The sequence below is a fragment of the Rhamphochromis longiceps genome, linkage group LG23, assembly GCF_057381845.1.
Source record: "Rhamphochromis longiceps isolate RC_006_pf linkage group LG23, R_longiceps_female_GT1.1, whole genome shotgun sequence".
NCBI classification, from domain to species: Eukaryota; Metazoa; Chordata; class Actinopteri; order Cichliformes; family Cichlidae; genus Rhamphochromis; species Rhamphochromis longiceps.
In genome coordinates, this window is record NC_140578.1 from 7085032 (window position 1) to 7103341 (window position 18310).

Here is an 18310-nt window from a genome sequence, read left to right on the forward strand (position 1 = left end):
GTAGTACGGTTAGGTTAACTGGTGATTCTAAACTAGTTGTATGTGTATGATGGACTGTCCAGGGTGTACACTGGCTCTCATGCTATGGCAGCTGGGATAGGATGTAGCCCCCACCTGTGACTCTAAGTTGGATTAGCAGAAGAAAATGGATGGATAGTTACACTAAAGTGTAAAAATACCCTTAAGTGAAAAACCCGCATTCCAGTTCCCATTTATGTTAAAATTAGGATCAAAATAAACTGAAAATACCAAAAGTGAAAGTGCTCATGATGCCAAAGTAATCCCATGAAGCAATCGAACATTGATTGATCATTGATCAATCAGTGGTTTATTTCACTTTAATGTTGAAGCCGGAGCTAATGTTAAAAAATACTTTATATACACAACTGGTTAACATAATCAGCGGTTTTCACACACTTGTGTTCATGTCTGAAGTTTGACAGTTATTGAGATTGGTAGTTATGGCATTAATCTGGCACACGATTTGGGAACCTCTACAATAAAATAGGATAATTTATTAGTTGATGTGTGTTATTTTAACTGCAAAAAAAGTTAAATAGTAAAACATGAAAATAAATGTGCTTGAGTACAAAGTAGAATATTTGCCTCCAAACTATGGTGGATTAAAAGCAGTAGCCTGGGTATGATTTAAAAAAAAAAAAAAAAAAAAAGACACACACTTAACATGTAAATATATTCAGTTAACTTCCAGCTCTATAATATAACGCTTAGCTCGTTTATAATATAACTTTGAGCTGTGTGTGCGGAACGTTCGTAACGGGGCTGTTTCTAGGTGGAATCATTTGGGAGGAGCGCGCGTTCCAGAAACTACAGTTAACGCTAGTTTGTAATTTTAAAGCGCGTCCTTTTGGCTCACCGGGCATTAATGTGTTTCAGCTCAGCGTGTAATGGTGTTAAAAACCAACTTTTGGACTGGTGAAGGCATTTCAGAGTTCCGCGGCTCCCCCCAATAACCAAATTTACGTGTACGTAAATTTCACTTCTAGCGATGACATTGACAGCTGAGAGCAGCTCCCCAGGTGTCACTACCGGATTTATTTTGACCTTTAGGATGAGATAACCGCATTGCGTTGACTGTTTTTGGTCAGTCCTCGTATAAATTAAAAAAAAATTGTATCATTAAAAAATCAAATTAAATTAAAACATGGCTCTACTTTGCGGAAGTCTTTTCAGGAGCTGTCACTTCAGTTTGCTTTCGTCGCATCTTATCGGGAACCTCCGGGTATGCACACGAGCTGTTTACCCTCAGAGCAGTTGGCGAAATACCATAAGCACATCTGTACGCTTGAGAGCTTCTTTGACTGGACGGACAACGAGTTATCAGATTTACTCCAAAGCCACTGCTCCTCTTCCCTGTGGTCCTGTCCTGACCCCATGTGGACACTACTTCCACACTTCTGCCCGCCTGAGGGCCCTGCCTGCTCCCCTCATTTGGATGATAATCAAACCTCTGCAAAAGATTATGGCTATAATACTGGGCAGGTAGGAAAAACATAGTGTTTGCAGGAAGGTCCACAAGCTTTTGGATAGACACAGTTTTTGTAGTTTGTGCTTTGAACACCACCACAGTGGATTGTAAAAAATTTAAGGGTTCAAATGCAGTCTTTGAGCTTTTATTTAAGGGGTTTCAGAAAAGAATTGCAATAAATATTTAGAAATTACAGGCATTTTTATACATGGCCCCCTCTTCTGAATAATAATTTTACACAGTATCAATTATTTTGTTATGTAGCTCCTTGTCCAATTTGGGGACAAGGAGGCAGGCCAATACACCACAGACTTTTTCATCACCAAGTAATCTCCAATGAACCTTACCCCACTAACTGCATGTCTTTAGACTGGGGTTAGGAGCTGGAGTACAGAGAGAAAGACCCAAGTCATATGGTGGATTCAAACCCAGGAGCTTCTTGCTGTAAGGCAGTTGGGCTAACCACTGTGCTACCATGCTGGCTGATTGTGATGCTCCTTGGCTGTAGTCTCCGATAAAAGGCTGGCAGAATATTGTGAATCCAATGAAGCTTGGATGAAAATCCTTCTTTGGCTGAGAGTATAGCCCTCTAGACCCCAGATGTGCTAGTTCTATCTGTGGCCACATCATCAGTAAACTCTAATTAGTAATTTTTTGGCAGCTATACCTGCCGTGCCATAACATTGCCTCCACGATGTTTGACAGATCTCTGTAACCAGTGGTCTACACCTTTTTGAAAATCTGCTGTATTTCCACTTTTGAATGCATCTTTTAATTTTACACTTTAATGTCGTCTACCTATTTTTGTGCTTCTGACAATAAGGAACTTGGATAAAATTGGCTGTAAACAGCTAATGGAAGACTTTTGTTAAACAACTTGAATTAAAGTTGAAAGTTTGCACTTCAAACATAACTTAATCTTTTAAATAATATTAAGTAAAGTGTGGTGGTGTACAGGGGCAAAATCACAACCAATGTGTCACCCCCCCTAAAAAGTATAGACTGAAGTGGTTAATCAGTATAAATACGACACTATAGTCTATAATGGTCTACAAATTCAAATAGATGTAACATTTTAAATTTGGAATGTAAATAAAAAGCAAGACTTTAATAAGGTGTGTCAATAGAAAAGCTCTTAATACAGATGATAAATTGAGCATCCTTTTTGCTTTAAGGCATAATATCATTTAACAACACTTAATGTTTAATTAAATAATGAACACGCTCCTAATTGTTTTATCAACTGTTTTAATTATTGGATTTAATTAAGAACAAATAAATTACTGTCTAAATTGTTTCCATGCTTTATGTTTTAATTAACTGGTACAAAGTAATCCATGAAACCGAGTGACTGTGATGGTATCATTTAGCAGACATAGCAGACATTATTTTGTCTCCCCCTCCCTGCCTCCAACAGAATAGAGAGCAGGCATTTTTTTTGGCCTTTGAGCAGTACTACAAAATTTACCTGCCGAATTTATGCACGTTTTAGCACTTTATTTGAGGTTAGGCTTCTCTGGAAAGAAAAGAGGTTATTGTTCTGCATTATTATCTTACATTATTATGGGAAACTTTGGTTGCTAATCTTTCATCAGGCTTTTTCTCCGAGCATTTTTTTTTAAACATGCTTCAGATAATTAATTTAGTTCTAATTGTTGGAATAAGGTGTTAAATGTACTGCCTGAGCTACATAAGGATTTACAGCAGCACTAAAGCCCCGCTTTTTGTACAGGAGCATAAGGAAGTGGTGGGTGGCCTTACCAGACAAACGGCAGCAGCTGGTGCGCAAATATGCATGGCAGAAGCGCTGGCAAATAGCAGGGGGTGCAGGTGTTGCTATTATGATTGTAGCCCTCTTCCTCCTAACGCACCTTGACGAGTCCCCCCTGACAGGACGGACCCGCCTTCTTGTGTTCAGTAAAGAGAACTACATGGAGATGGCAGCTCTGACTTCAGATGCGGTGAGAGACGTTGTGTTGCATGTGACATTGTGAGAAAATCACAAATATCCATTCCACAAACATTTCTAAGAAGATTTATTGAGTCAACAAGTAAGAAGGTGAATAGTTAAATGGAAAAAATGTCATTTTTAATGAAATTCTTCCTTAAATATTTGTTGTCATCTCTGTGTTTCAGTACATGGAGGAGTATGCAGAGCTGCTTGTTCCAGTCACTGACCCTCGTCACCAGGTGGTGAAGTGGGTGGTGCAGCACCTGGCACAAAGGAACAAGGACATCCCTGAAGTGAATGACATCAGCTGGACTGTCCATGTGGTGCAAAGTCCCAGCGTTAATGCCTTTGTACTACCGGTAAGTAAAGACAAGCTGAACACTAAAAATTTTACTATTATAAGGTGCAATCTAGTGTTTACACACCTACAAAGATTAAAAAGTTATTTCCCATTCTTTGAGTAGAATGGAAATGTCTTCATGTTTACTGGAATGCTGGAAGCCATTGCAGATGTTCACCAGCTCACTATTATACTGGGACACGAGATGGCTCATGCCTTACTGGGACACGCTGTAAGTACATAACCCTCCACGGACTGTTTGCTGTTATAGCATAGTTTGTACTCCACATCATAAATTTACCTTAAGACTTGACCTTGAGAGTGAATAGGTTTATTTTTTACAATTAATACAGGGTTTCTCTGGATCATTAAAAAGTCTTAAACTCTGAAATTGAATTCAAGAAAAATAAGACCTTAAAATATTTCATATTTCCCCAATATCTGCTGAAGGTATTAACTTTGGAAATGGTTTGTTTAAGCCTGGTATGTGTGGGAAAGAATATAATGTGAAGTACTGGGTTGTATGGATTGTTGAATTGTTGAAAATGGCTTGTGTATAAAAGCCTAAAAATAGTGCATAATTTTGACATTATTGGATCTTAATTCTTATTTCTTGAAGTCCTAAATGGACCTTAAAAAGCATTTATTTTGATTGTTAAAATGATGTTGGAACTAGAGCAGGGCGATATGGCCAAAAATATTTATCACGATATATATTTGAAAATTTGCGATAACGATATAACTGACGATATAATTGATGCGAGACAAAATACAACTCCACAACATTACTAGCGCAAAAAGACAACCTTCCATTTATATTCACTTAAACAAGAAGCTGGTTTTTATGTACATTAAAGCTTTATAAAAATGTAACAGTGCAAATGCAAATGCTTTGCTGAAAGTTTAACCAAAAGGCATTTCCAGTAGAAATGGGCTGACATGTCCTGAGCATAACCATGTATAATATCCACTGAAGTTAAAAAGAGGTGCTTTGCAACATTAAACTGCAGTGTGCAGTACGTATTTTTCGGACCATAAGGTGCACGGGATTATAAGGCACATTAAGCGAAACAAAGCAGTCAGATAAATCAAACTTTATTAAACTCATTCTTCTTGCTTCCTCCACTTCTGTACCATTGATTCATTAATGTTGAATTCTCTGGCAGCTGCTCTGTTCCCATGTTGTTGCAGTATATTAATGACTGACCTCGTATTGTGGATGGATTATCTCAGTTGTTCTTCTGACTGAAGTTTGGTCCGTTTACAGCATCCTGCCATGCGATTGCATTTGTCTCTAACTGTCAGAAACCTTAACGTTAACCTTTTTAAGTGGAAAAGTGTTAGTGTTCGTCCTCCAGCTTCACTGTTTATATTATGCTAACATAGCTGTGTTGCTAGCGATCACGTAGCACATCATTAAATACCAGCTAGCCCAACTTCAGTAACCCTATAAACGTCACTGCTGTTTAGTTTCCTGTCTTCATTTATGTTGGAAGTGATAGCAGAGCTGTACGTTTGATTTTTTTCAGAAATCTCTCAGTCTCTCAGTCAGAACATGCTAGCGAAACTAGCGAGCTAACTTCCGCTAGCTTCCTGCTAACTTCTAATTCCGTTAAATGTAATAAATTTTGTTTTCATGGATGCCTGGAAGTTAAACTTCATAGTTACACCTGGTAAAGCAGCAATGCTGATCGTTTTATTAAAGATGAAAGAATTTAGACAATTTTTAATTCTCAGTGATGCTGCAGTGTTCGTTTGACCTGAAGAATGTGGAGTTTAGGACCCAGATTACTCCCAGATTTAAGAGCATCTTAGTCCGACAATAACGACGGCCGCTTGCATGTTCTGCAAAAAAATGTGCTTTGTCATGTATCTGACGGACAAACACCAAACCAGTTCCACATCACTGAAGTTGCACCATTTTTACAAACCAATTCTGGTTCATTTGTTTCACTCAACAATCGGCCATGTGCGTATGAAAACAAAGCCACTGCGCATGCGCGTTTTACTCATATTCTATCGCGATATTTCATTTTCCTATCGTTGCATAACATTATACCGGTATTACCGTGAACGGTATAATATGGCCCAGCCCTAGTTGGAACTATTTATTATAAGTGGAGTTATACAATAGGCAAAGAATTACGCCTGCCACTGGTATTATTAACAGAAACAAATTCCTTGATTGTATGTTTTCTCTCATGCATTGAGTGCACACTCTTCCGTAACAGACAAGCACTCAGTTGAATGCAGCAAACCTCACACCTGTTTAGCTTCTGAGGCTGAAGTGCTGCAGTGCACAAAGACCTGTGCAGTATGCTGACATCTAATAGGCTTAGCTGATCAGCAGCAGATGTTGCAGTGAATGAGTCACTGAAAACACTTAAAGTGCAAATATTGCTCAAGAACAAACTTTAGTCATTTATTAGCCCTTGGCACAGTCTTGGAGGTTCCACACAGCACTGTAAAATATGCATGTGGACCCCCTACAGGTGCAGAATATACTGCATTATACACTGAGATCTCCTGACTATTCATCACTTCTGCTCTGTCTCGGAAGTATCATATCAGCTGAAGTGGCATCTGTTGCATCAGCCGTTGATAAAAGACTCGGTGACAATCACATCCAAACAGTCACTAATCCTGCCGGTGCTGTGATGACCAAAGTGACCTCAGGCACTGCTGTGCTTTATTAATTCTCCGCAGATGGCTGTCTTTTTCTCTCTCTCCAGCTTTAAAGCCCATTCTTCTTGTTCTAAAAAAGTGTCTAATGAAGTTGTGGGTATTTCAAGACTTTAAACGTCCTCAGAGGAAATGCTTGAAGGAGATTTTAATTAGATGAAGGGAATGAGCATCGATGGGCTTGGTATTACCCAGTAGGTGTGCTCTATTGGATTGGCTGTTAAAACCTCTAAATCTGTTACAGCGTAAATGTTCCACTAAAATAGATGGGAACAATCAATATGTTTCAGCAGCCTCAATCACCTCCCCAAAACTTTTTACCTCTATTTTTCTGTTCTTATATTTTTCTCTTTTATCCTCCTTCCTTCCTTTTCTTTTCCTTCCCTCACTGCCTCCACAGGCAGAACAGGCCAGTATGTCGCATGTCCTGGAGCTCCTGTCTGTTGTTCTCCTGGTAGCCATCTGGGCCATGTGTCCTCACGACAGCCTGTCAATGCTGGGACACTGGGTACAGGGCAAGCTTAGAGAGGTGAGGAATTAATATTCATTATCTGAAAATGTATATGAAGTATTAAAGTTACAGCAGTTTAAAAAAAATGACTGGAAGATAAAAATGTACAATAATCTTGTAGTTTTTACACACCTACACAGAAATCTGCTTTTTTCTTTTCTAGCTGCTGTTTCAACGCCCTTTCAGTCGGAAACTGGAGGCTGAGGCAGATCAAGTCGGATTGCAATTGGCTGCTAAGGTATCACTGTCACCAATTTGGTCACCATTTATCTGGCTCAAGCGGTGCCTTCTTTTGTGTTTTCACCTGTGTTTTTTCGTTGGTTGCATTCACTCCGATGATATTTTTAGGGTTAAAAACATGCAACCAGGCTAATGACTCGAGGAAAAGTGTTAAATCCAGCTTTTTGGAGCTTGAGATTGAAAGAAAAATTCAGGAATAATTTTAAAATGTTTTTACTCTTTATAAGCTGTTCTTTATTTTAACCTCATTCAGTTTCCTCTAATGTTCCCCAATCATACAATCTGTCCACGGGACACTAGGGGGCACTGTTGTCAAAGGAAACTAAAGTGAAGATTTTTATCTCAGAACAAAACAGTGGGATGCCACTTCTTGTGTGTGTTTCTGAGGTGTGTGTATTATTTACAGGCATGTGCCGATGTGCGAGCAGGACCTGTATTCTGGCAGCAGATGGAACTCAGAGACCAACTATCAGGAGAGCCCACCTTGCCTGAATGGCTGTCCACACACCCATCGCACAGGAACAGAGTCGCTCAGCTGGACCGTCTCATACCAGAGGTATAGACACACGCAGTATTTTTTCCTTAGATTGTTTCCCCCTAAACTGTTGTGTCGGTTCTTAGTCATATGTTTGTCCCAACTTTGAAGTAAAGAAATCTGTGAGGCCTGTGTGGGGACACAGCCCTACTCCTTTCTGTTTTTCAGGAGAAACAGTGTAGCTTTAGGAGCTGTTGGAAAGATTCTTAATGGAACTAATGAAGCGTCTGGAGAGATATAAATCCACCTGCAGACATGGAGAGGAGGGCAGAAAGGAAGGAGAAACGTGGGGTTTTAGGAAGACAGCAAAAACATTTTGCTGTGCCAGGGCCTGGATGTCTGCTTAGCTGAATGTCTTGAAGGATTTGAGTTGAGTGCCTGAAAGAAAACAGCCCCACATTAGCAGCTCAGTGTTGGCAGTGTGACCAGCCAATCAATGGTATCTTAAGTCTATAAGGAAATCAACAACCAGTTAAGACAGCAGTTTCAGTTGTGAGGACTGTCAGCATCCACAGTCCTCACAACTTTTTCTGTGCGTGTAAGTGTTAGCAGAAAGGTGGATTAATAATCTATGTATTAGACAGCAGTGAGGTTAACCTTGACTGTTATTTGGACTGTTGGAGCACTGTCAGATGCTCCAAGCACAAAGACGAACAGATGGGTAAACCACTAATTGTCCATCAGGTGCCTATGTCGTTGAATATGTGCATGTTCTGTGTATGTGCTCGTGCACCCGGTCGTATCCCTGTGAGGTAGATTGACCTCTAGCAGCAGTTGTTGTCGAGACCAGGCTGTAGCCACAGGCAGTGAAGTGATGAAGACTGTTGTTTGGGGATTAATTGCCCTGCTTTGTGTGTGTGGTGCTGAGAAGACTCGGTTTCTGGTACCTCCAATGCTTAACTGTTCGATCCAGCATAGCAGCATGTATGAGTCAGTTAACAGCCGAGCTCAGTCTGGTGAAAGCGATGCATAATGTGATGTTTTTAACCTTGCAAAGGGTGACAGCCTCAAGCTACCTAACCCGACTCTTGTGGGGGCACTCCACCTCCACGAGCGCGCTCATCATCCTTAAGCACAGCACATCAAGTCCACCGGTAACATGAGAGGGAGAGCCTGTTGAGTGGGAAGTACACGTATGTGCTCAGTCTTGTAGGTGGTGCTAAGTGAGAGATTAATGACTTGGGATGTGCGTAGGTGTGTGAGACAGACGGAGAGAATATATTTATCGGCCGGGGTGTGATTGAGTTTCCATTAGCTCCGTCACATACTGGAATATTTTTAACCATAACCATTTTAGCCAAGCTAGTTACATGGCTCTTTCATGCTAATGTTGGCCTACAATAGCTGCTTCCATGTCTTTTACTCAGAGACACTTTATAATTTTCTGTTTCTCTATAAAACCATAGAATGTATATAAAAGATGGACGTGGCTTCCAAGTCAGTGCAGAAGTGCATCAAAACTGCATTCTTTCAAATGGCCAGTAGTGGGCAGTACATCTGTTTGTGAAAAGAAGTCTATGAGGAAACGATGCTACTCCTCAGTAAACACTTTCCTCATGAGTTTTTGCTCTTAATTGCTAGTTTTAAGACTGATTTAGCATAGCACGAGGTTCGTTCAGTTAATTAAGATCCCATTAAGAGTAAAGTAGACATTAAAACAGGTATGCTTTAGGGCATAATTTAAAAGTCGCTCAAGTCAGATCCTCCACTTGTCAGATTTAGAAAAACTAAGACAAAACTTAAGTCCAAAGGAGGCTTTAAAAATGTTACTCTGCTGTAGCGTTTGAGCTTTTGACAAGCAGGAGGGCACATGACTGTTTGAAAGGTGTCAGATGGTAACTATAAATGTGACTTTGCATGAATTACGTTTAATGTGCCTGCACGTAAGCTAGCATTTTAGTTTGTACATAGAGTTTTCACCAGCCCTGGTTAATCTTGTTTTGTTTTGCTTAAAGTGTTTGTGTGTCTGTCCTTTTGCTTTATATCTGTTCAGGCTCTGGAGCTGAGGGAAAGATGCGTCTGTCCTGCTCTGCCTGCTACTGATCCTCGTGATGTTTTCTCCAAGAGCGTCCGTGTGTTGCTGAAAAACACCAGGGAGTGAAGGGCCAGAGAGGGGAGACAAACCTGTGTTGACCCACAGCCCCACCTCAGTCCCCACAAGACTGCCTGCAGCATTCATTGCCCAAACTGCACTTCCTTCTTCCCCAGATGCAGATCATTTAAGCAAAGGCCCGGTCCCAGCTGCAATTCCAGAGAGAGTTATGGCAGCCCGTGCCACTGCTACTGCTGCAGAGGAGGGATCCCAGCACGTATTGCAGAGCACCAGCTGACAGGGGTGTTAAATCATCACCAACTTCCTTGAATAAACTTGACTGACTATAGTGGAGTATGAACTGCAGCTAGCAACTTTTCTCTTATTGTCTGTTAAATTGAAAAAAAAATGCACCTGAGTGCGTAGGTGCTAAAAGGGTTAAATTCTCACCCACCATTGCAGAGACTGCAGATACCACCACAATCGAGGGTGGAGCTGGCGGTTGTTTTACAAAGGAAGTGACTGCGGGTCATTATATAAATCAGTAGAAAATTGAGGTAAAAGGCTGACGAAGATAAATCAAGAATTTTATCCATGCCTAATGACTACAAAGATACCACATTAATTAGATAACCTTGAATAGGAAAATACTGAATTAATTAGCTTCCATACATTGCCAGATTAATATGTGCATTATTCATTGACACACGGCAACAGACGAGAGTAAGCACTTACGTGTGCTTGTTGGAGGCAGCGTCCATGGCATCCAGAGGACATCTACATTCTCATTATGACTACTGCATTCTCATGCCACACACACAGCACTTTATCTGTTTTCTAGCCCGGGGGACTTAATGGTGTAAATTTATGCTGGGTTGTTTGCGGGTTTTAAAACACAGCGCACTGCACGGGAATGCCAATATCAGCCGTCAAGCTTTGAGAAATCTTTCATGGGATTTTGTAAAATCTTATTTAACAAGGCAAGTTGACTGAGAAAACATTCATATTTACAACAACAGCCTGCAGGAGAAGACATACTGTGAAGAGGGGAGGGCAGTTATAGTTCAAATCTTGGTAATGTTTTATGTGTGTGTGTGTGTGTGTGCGCGCGGAGACGAAATGGTACACTTGGTTACACTGTGAAATCAAAAATGATACTACTATGTTTTTTTTGGGTGGGGAGGTAAATTATTTCATTTGTGTCACGCTTTTTAGGCACCGAACCTGAACTAGCCTCCAAAAACAACAGTTGGGAGTCTTACACCTGCTGTGGAGGCTTTCTCTTACAGGGTAAAACACAGGGTAGGTCTATATTAGGGTTGGTTTCTCCTTTAGAGTAAGTGGTCAGTCCATAACAAGCCAATGAAAAGCACATATTGGTTTTTTCACATTCATAACTCAGCGGATATGTATTCTGTTTGCAGGTGACTAGCGAATAAAATTCAAACTTGGATATCTCTTCTTTTTTTCTCCTTTATTCTAAAATCTATAAATTGACATCGATCAAAGGGGCGCATACAGCTAAACAAACAGAAATGTAATATGGATGTGCGTAAAATTATCTGCCTGTGTGACATTACGTAAGGGAACATCAAACGCCTCGCATCGTCACACCAACCAATTAGATTCTGGGGTGAAAGATGAGTTTCTTTTGAAGTGTGCGTGTGGCGGCAGCGGTTTACTTATTGATGCTTGGCTCCTGGGGAATATCCTTGCTGTCTGTTCACAGCTGATCAGAGAGATGTAAAGTTTTGAAATCTCATTGACCACATTATGCAAAGCCAGTTGTAATCAAATGGAAGCTACTAGGATATCCATCAGTCAGCCTCATCCCAGCTCTTTTGTAATGTCTGCCAACTGCTACAAGTTGTAGCTTCTTGAATACGAGATCAATTTTGTGTAAATTATGTGTATTAAACAGCTTTGGAGTATGGGCCTTTTCACTATCTGCTGCTGAACACAAGTTGTCTCTTTTGGCAATTTTGACCTTTTTATGGACTTTTGAATACACAGGTCCCATTCATTATAATGTAGATAATCTATTTCAGGGTCATATTGTTGCATGCACACTGTGGCAGCTGGATGCAGCTTCCTCCCCACTCGCAGAGAAATTGGAACATGAGCAGGCAACAGATGACACACTCACACCCAGAGGTAATTGTAATGAGCGTGATACAATACACACACTGCGCTGAGTAATTGTAGCCTACTGCTGGAGTCTAAACAATACTTTGACAGATGGCTTAATCAAGGGAAACAAAGAGACAGCAGTCAGATGGATTGAAAGGACAGAAATAGAAAACAAACTGGAACCATGGGGATTGACAGGAGAAAAGAAAAGATTTCATTTCAAGTGTGTGAAAGAGAGAATCTTTTGGGGTGATTTACATGCAAATCAGATGTTTAATTTTTAACATGCAGCACGAATCCTGCATGGGAAAGTCCTGTTCGATGTGGTTTCTCTGTTCGCATGCGCAGCCTTGAGCAGATAAGATCTTTTCCACAAACTAAGTTCAAAATCAAATGTCTACTTTATGTCTGTAAATTCACCTTAAGTCTCACATTGTTTTGAGTTTGTATAGTCTTCCACCCACTAGAGACATCAGACAGCTTCTGAGACCTCTGCAAACCGCTCACAGGTATTTTGAGGTATTGACATAAACACAGAACTGTTGAAAAGTAGAAGAAGGAGCAGTGAAGGCAGCACACCCACACCACAGAAAGCTGAATGCTTGATAAGTGGCAAACTAAAGATGCTGTTTTCCCAACAAAAACACTCCCAGAGAGAGTAAAGGCAGTGAAAGAGCAACACAACACATCTGCTGTGTAGGTGGCTGAATGATGTCCCAGAATGCAGTCTGGCTAACCTTTGACCTCCCTGTGGAGTATTGCTCGAAGTGGCTCATCCACGGTTCCATTTCTTGGATCCGCCCCGACAAAGACAGACACACAAATGCAGCAGCTGGCTGTTATGTGCAGAGGGAATATGGTGATGGAAAAGCGTGTGTATGTGTGTCGCTGGTGTAAAAGTTGCTGCGTCCTTCCGCTGCACATTAATTATACATGTGGCATGTGGGTGTCTGATTGAAATGAATATTTTACTCCTTTTAACACTGCCATTGCCAGAGTGATGGAGCATCTGGATGTGTTACCTGGGTAATTAAAGACGCTGTCTCAAACATGCACACATTCAAGTCTCAGAGGTTGTGTCTGCAGTATGAGACAGGAGCACCCCAGAGGCTTACTAATGAGTCAGAATTAGATTTGGAATGTTTTACAGCAATGAGGCTCATAGAAAAGTAAAGACCGCTTTTTAAAATATTTTGTTATTGTCGACATGAGCCATTAAAAAAAGTGCTAGACATTGTATAAATGTAATAAAAACAGAATGTGGCAGTTTTTAAATCACCTAAAACCTAAATTTGTTATTTGAAAATAGTGCTTTTTTGTAATTTGTACGCTGCATATTTTCTGTGGGCCCATTTATAGCTCAGGCTCTTAATGCAGAGCAGTGCTGTTGTGTTATATGCAGAATGTGGATTGCTTAAAAAAGCAATGTCTTCCCTAAAGAAGACATTGGTGAGCTAGCAGCACCGTTTAGGCTGAAGCGGCACTGTCTAGCCTCTTGATGTCACAGACTTCACAGATCCTGACTTTTTAAAACTCGATCTTTTTCTTAATTTCTTGCATTTTTATGCTAAAAACCATAATTCTTAATGTGTTCCCTGCAGTCTTTCACAGAGTGTTGAAAACCTTGCTATCTTTATTCATAGAAGGCTCCTTTTATACTCCAAAGACTCGTCTTGTTGCTGACTTGTTGCCAATTGACCTAATTGGTTGTGGGATGTTGATTTTCAAATGATTCTATTTTCTTTTTACTTTGTTTACCTAGTGTCCCAGGAGTTTTGGAAATGGGTTTGAATAGCCCAAGGCTTTTCCAACTCTCTTTTGGGCCGTGTGGCATGCAGAGTGTTGGGCTGAATGTGATCTTAGCAAAAAGAGTAGCTATTTTAAACTCCTCATATGCTTTCTGTAGTTATGCAATCTGAGCATATTACAGGAGAAGCCACAAGTATGAACTATATAAACTATTTGTGTATTTACTATACAGCTCTAAATATCAGTGAGAGTTAATCAGTTCATCTTTCACTTTTGGATTACATGATTATGGTGCTATTAGGATTTTTTGTGTTTCGTTCCCAGTTTAAAATTGTCACTTTATGTGCCTTTCTCTCTTCTCTGAATATGTCTGCCACCAACATTTTATTTTTAGCAAATAGGGCAAAACCATGTTGCTTAGAAAGGCAAGAGTTGTTCTTTCTCAGCCTGGAGTTGTTTAAGTAGGTTGATGATAGTCTCTTTTCTCCCACATACAAATTTTGTCTAGTGCAGCTTCATTATGAGTTGCACTACTGTGCAAAAGTCACCTTTCATTTCTTTATACTTTGCTTTGAAAGTGGGAAATAGGTAGAGTGATTTATTGAAACATCTGCAAACATAAATGTAAACAGAAAGTAGCAAAAATTTAGTGCGGACAATATTTGGTATGATCACTATAATTCATCAACAAAGCCTGAACTCTCTTAGGCAAGATTTCTTGTAATTTTTTTAAGTAGTCTTCAGCAATAGTTCTCCAGGCTTCTTATTCTTAAAGGGCATTCAAAGCTCGTCTTTGGCTGTTTTCTGCTTTAATAATGTCGAGATCGTTGGGTTTGTGGAGGCCAGTCAATGACTGATAATAGTCCATTGTGTTTTTTTCCATCCAGGTATACTTTTCCTGGATTGCCAATGAGTTTGGGATCATTGTCATGTTGAAAAGCTGTCATGCTGTTGCCACTTGGACACTTTCCATACGGTGTTATATCCTGAATCTGACAGTACTATTCTACATTCATAATTCCATCAGTTTTGACAAAGTCCCCTAAGATGCAAACCATGGCAGAGCCTCTTCTCTATTTTATTACTTAGATACTCTCTGGACCGTCTCCATACATACTGATGATTTGAAGTTAACATTTCAAATTGGGATTCCTCACTCCCTCAGAACTGATTTGACTGATTTTCTGTCCAGTTCTTGTCCTTGTGTAATTTTGCAAACCAGCCTTTTCTCCCTGTTGGCTTTCGTTGAAAATCCTTTCTTGGCTTCTTGACAGCCATCCTTCCACTACAACCATTTCTGATGAGCTTTTGGTGAAGAGTAAAAAGTATGAACTGAATGACCAGATGCATCTCTCGGGTCCCATGCCAAGTCTTTGTTGGATTTCTTATCCTAAGAACATGACTTTCAGATACTATTTGTTTGCTGCAGATTTTTTAAGGCCTACTACTTCTTTCTTTATGACCTATATTTGTCTGGTTTCAAATTTGCACACCATGCTGAGATTTGCCAAGTTTTTCACCTATAGCACTTTGGGAATCACTTTCTTGGTGCAAAAATACTATTTTATGCCTGTCAAACTGTGTTATCTCTGTTATTTCTCATAGATTCAACTAAAGAAATGAGAAAAAATAATGTGTTTTTGTGACAAAATCAGTTGCTAAGTTGTCTATTATGTGTAGACACATGACTGGGTCGTCCTTTGAGTTAGGTGTCTTTTTTATGCCTGAATGATTAGTGATCAGTGTTAAGTGGCTGGAGAACTATTGTTGAAGACCTCTTTAAAAGATAATTGACTCCTTGGAAGCAAAACGTAAGTAAATGAAAACTTTTGCAGAGTGTTGTATATCTGAAGCTCATATCTGCATTGCTCACACAGAACAGCTGAAATATTCGATTTCAGATACTCCTTAAAATAACACAGTAAAAACTGTAGCTGAATGAATCAATCTGGTGTTTTTTTACATGCTCTTTGGGCTGTGGGTTCCAGTGAGCTGAGCTTCTTTGTGAACAGCAGTGAAGAACATGTATGGGGTCATCAGGGCTATCTGGGTATGCTCTTTCAGCACACAATGCAGGTATTCCTCTAATGGCTCCTTGTGTCCCCTCAGTCTGTCTTATCATCTTGATCTATGCTTGTGTGCGTGTGTGTGTGCATAGCTGAACTGGTGGAGGTTTTTATAGTCTGGCTGCTCTGATGCTATTAGAGATTAGGATGTTAACACAGTCCCTCATCTGACTGCATCGATCTCAACCCTTGCGGTGGAATCACATTAATACTAACAACGTCAGGTTACAAGCTTTGTAGCTCTCTTTACCCCCCTCTCTCCTTTTACATCTGCTTCTCTGTCAGTGTTGATTTAAATTTGAATAACCAGCTTTCTTGTCAGTCTTTCAACAAGGAGAGGGGCCAGTTTAATGAATGGAACGATGGAAGGAAGATTGCAGAAGCAGGGGGAGACTAGAGGATGTGGAAATGACATGAGATGAAATTGTTTAAATCAGTCTTCCTCAGCTGCTTTGACACTAGTTGCGTTCACTGGTGGAGTGCATCAAGTCACAACTTAGGGTAAATGTAAAACCTTGTTTCATGGGAAATGGGAAAAATAAATAGCATGAATCAGTTTTGTCCATTTGTGGGCGGGCAATGAAAAATAATAATACTGAAAAAAAGGTTTGAAACTTAGCTGTGAATGCAAAATACTACATTTTCCTTCTTTAATACTTGCTATTTTTGTAATGAGTTTGAAGGCACAGTCTGAATATTTTGGTGTCCATCTCTCAATAGAGAAATGTTTGGTCCACTGGTATAAATCAAAGGAAAAACCAAAGTACTCTTTTCCATATCTGTGTCCGTCAGTGCAGTAGTGCATTGTATACTTCCTCTCACCTCCTCTGTGATCCCTGTGAATCCATCAAAACAACATGGGGGAGTAGGATTCAGACCAAAACACTGTCAGTCAGTGTCAGCCAAATTCAAGAAACTGTGACGGAGCAGTTGTGCATTTAGACCTAAAGTAAGCTACAATTGGAAAGCCCAGCAGGTGTGTTTTGATGACTTCCACTTCAGGAGAACACCTTCAACACAGCTTTTAGGGAAAGTTTTCATATGGTGAACTCCCAAATCTCTGAGCCTCTCAATACATGTTTTTTTGTGGTACACAGTACAATACATAAAGGTACAGTAATAATATGACGGTACAAAAATTATAATGTAATCATTGATTCTGAACAGTTTCCTGTAATATTAATACTGTCACCAATGGTGATGAATTGAATAATGTATTTGAATAAGTCCACCTAAAATGTGAACTGTACAACAATACATGCTGGTACCCATGGGCCATAATTACTCTAGGCCTTGACTCTTAGTCAGGGTTCTGTATTAATGTTACTCACGTGTTACTCATAACATTGACGCTGTTTACCAAAAGGCCATTAATTTACAGCATTTATAAAGTTCAGATAATAATGATGGCTAACAAGGGCAACAAGAAATGCAGGGAGATTTTAACTGGGACTTTATCTAATCAGTCAAAGAGAAACCACCTGAGTTTACTGTAGGTCTCCGGCTCTGTTTTTACTACAATTACAGCATTAGTTGCGTCCATTATTAGTTAATATAGTCAGTTAGTTGCTAAAAATGTTTTTCAGAAGCACAGTTGGGATAATTTCCTTCTTTTACCATAAGGTTGCAGCACTGTGCACATCATGTCTTGGCGTTAATTCAGCTGGAGCCGTGGAGAGTTACAAGCTAGCAAAAGGTAAGATGGTTATTTTAACTTAAGGAAAATAATTATTCATGTTTGTAATAAAATAATACATAAGGAAAAATTAATTTTAATTCAGTTTGGCGAAAAGAGGCAACATTTTAAGAATTGTCTTCTAAAAAAGCCATGGTTAAAATAAACAGTTGGCTAATGCATTTACCTAAACATGCTGTTAATTGTCCTATAAACATGGTAAACCTCCAGCAGATTAACATTTATGAAGGCAAAAAAAAAAAATGAAGATACCACATGCTGAAGCCTGCCACTACATGATTTTGTTTGGCTAAAACATGCTGCATGTTAGATTTTCTAGGGTAAAGATGCTCTCAAAGTTGTTTTCTGGCTTTACAATGAATGCGAATGCATAGTATCACCTGACAGAATGAACAAGAAAGACATGCTATCTGTCTACTCCTAGTGATGGCTACTTTGGAAAAGAGGCCTGACTCAGGTATTACTGCCCGTGTGAGCTTGTGTGCATTTGTCTGCTTACAGCTACTTAAGAGGGATATTATGAGGGATTAAGTCTGGAATAAATTAGAATAAATTCACATTAATCCTTGTATGTTTGTTTTTAGTGACATTTGTTTTAAATTTGACATTATAATTCCAGCTTGGTGCTCGGGGGGAAACTAGCTTAACATTGTAAGCCACTGCAAGCTTTTAGCTAAGGTTCATAAAACAGACTTAGTGCCAAAACCTCTGTGACTGGGAATAACTGTGTGCTTTCTGTTGGTTTGAGTCCAGCTTAGTTCCGTGGGCTGTATATGTTTAATGAGTAACTTTGATAGCTGAGACTTGGAAATTGTGAAGAAAACCCCCACAGAGCCCTTATTAAACCAAAGCACCGGCTCACATTATGCCTCAAAGTCCTGCAGATCTG

General features: G+C 39.8%; 1 protein-coding gene across 1 annotated transcript; it reads left to right on the top strand.

The window, feature by feature from the left end:
* The first annotated feature begins 807 nt into the window (after positions 1–807).
* Positions 808–11635, top strand: oma1 (OMA1 zinc metallopeptidase). Its single transcript, XM_085398881.1, is given in 9 exon segments — positions 808–1503; positions 3222–3450; positions 3626–3799; positions 3905–4012; positions 6863–6991; positions 7137–7211; positions 7620–7769; positions 9742–9845; positions 9847–11635. Coding segments are annotated over 9 exon segments (1539 nt in total). The 5' UTR covers positions 808–1165; the 3' UTR covers positions 10079–11635.
* The last annotated feature ends 6675 nt before the right edge of the window (positions 11636–18310 follow it).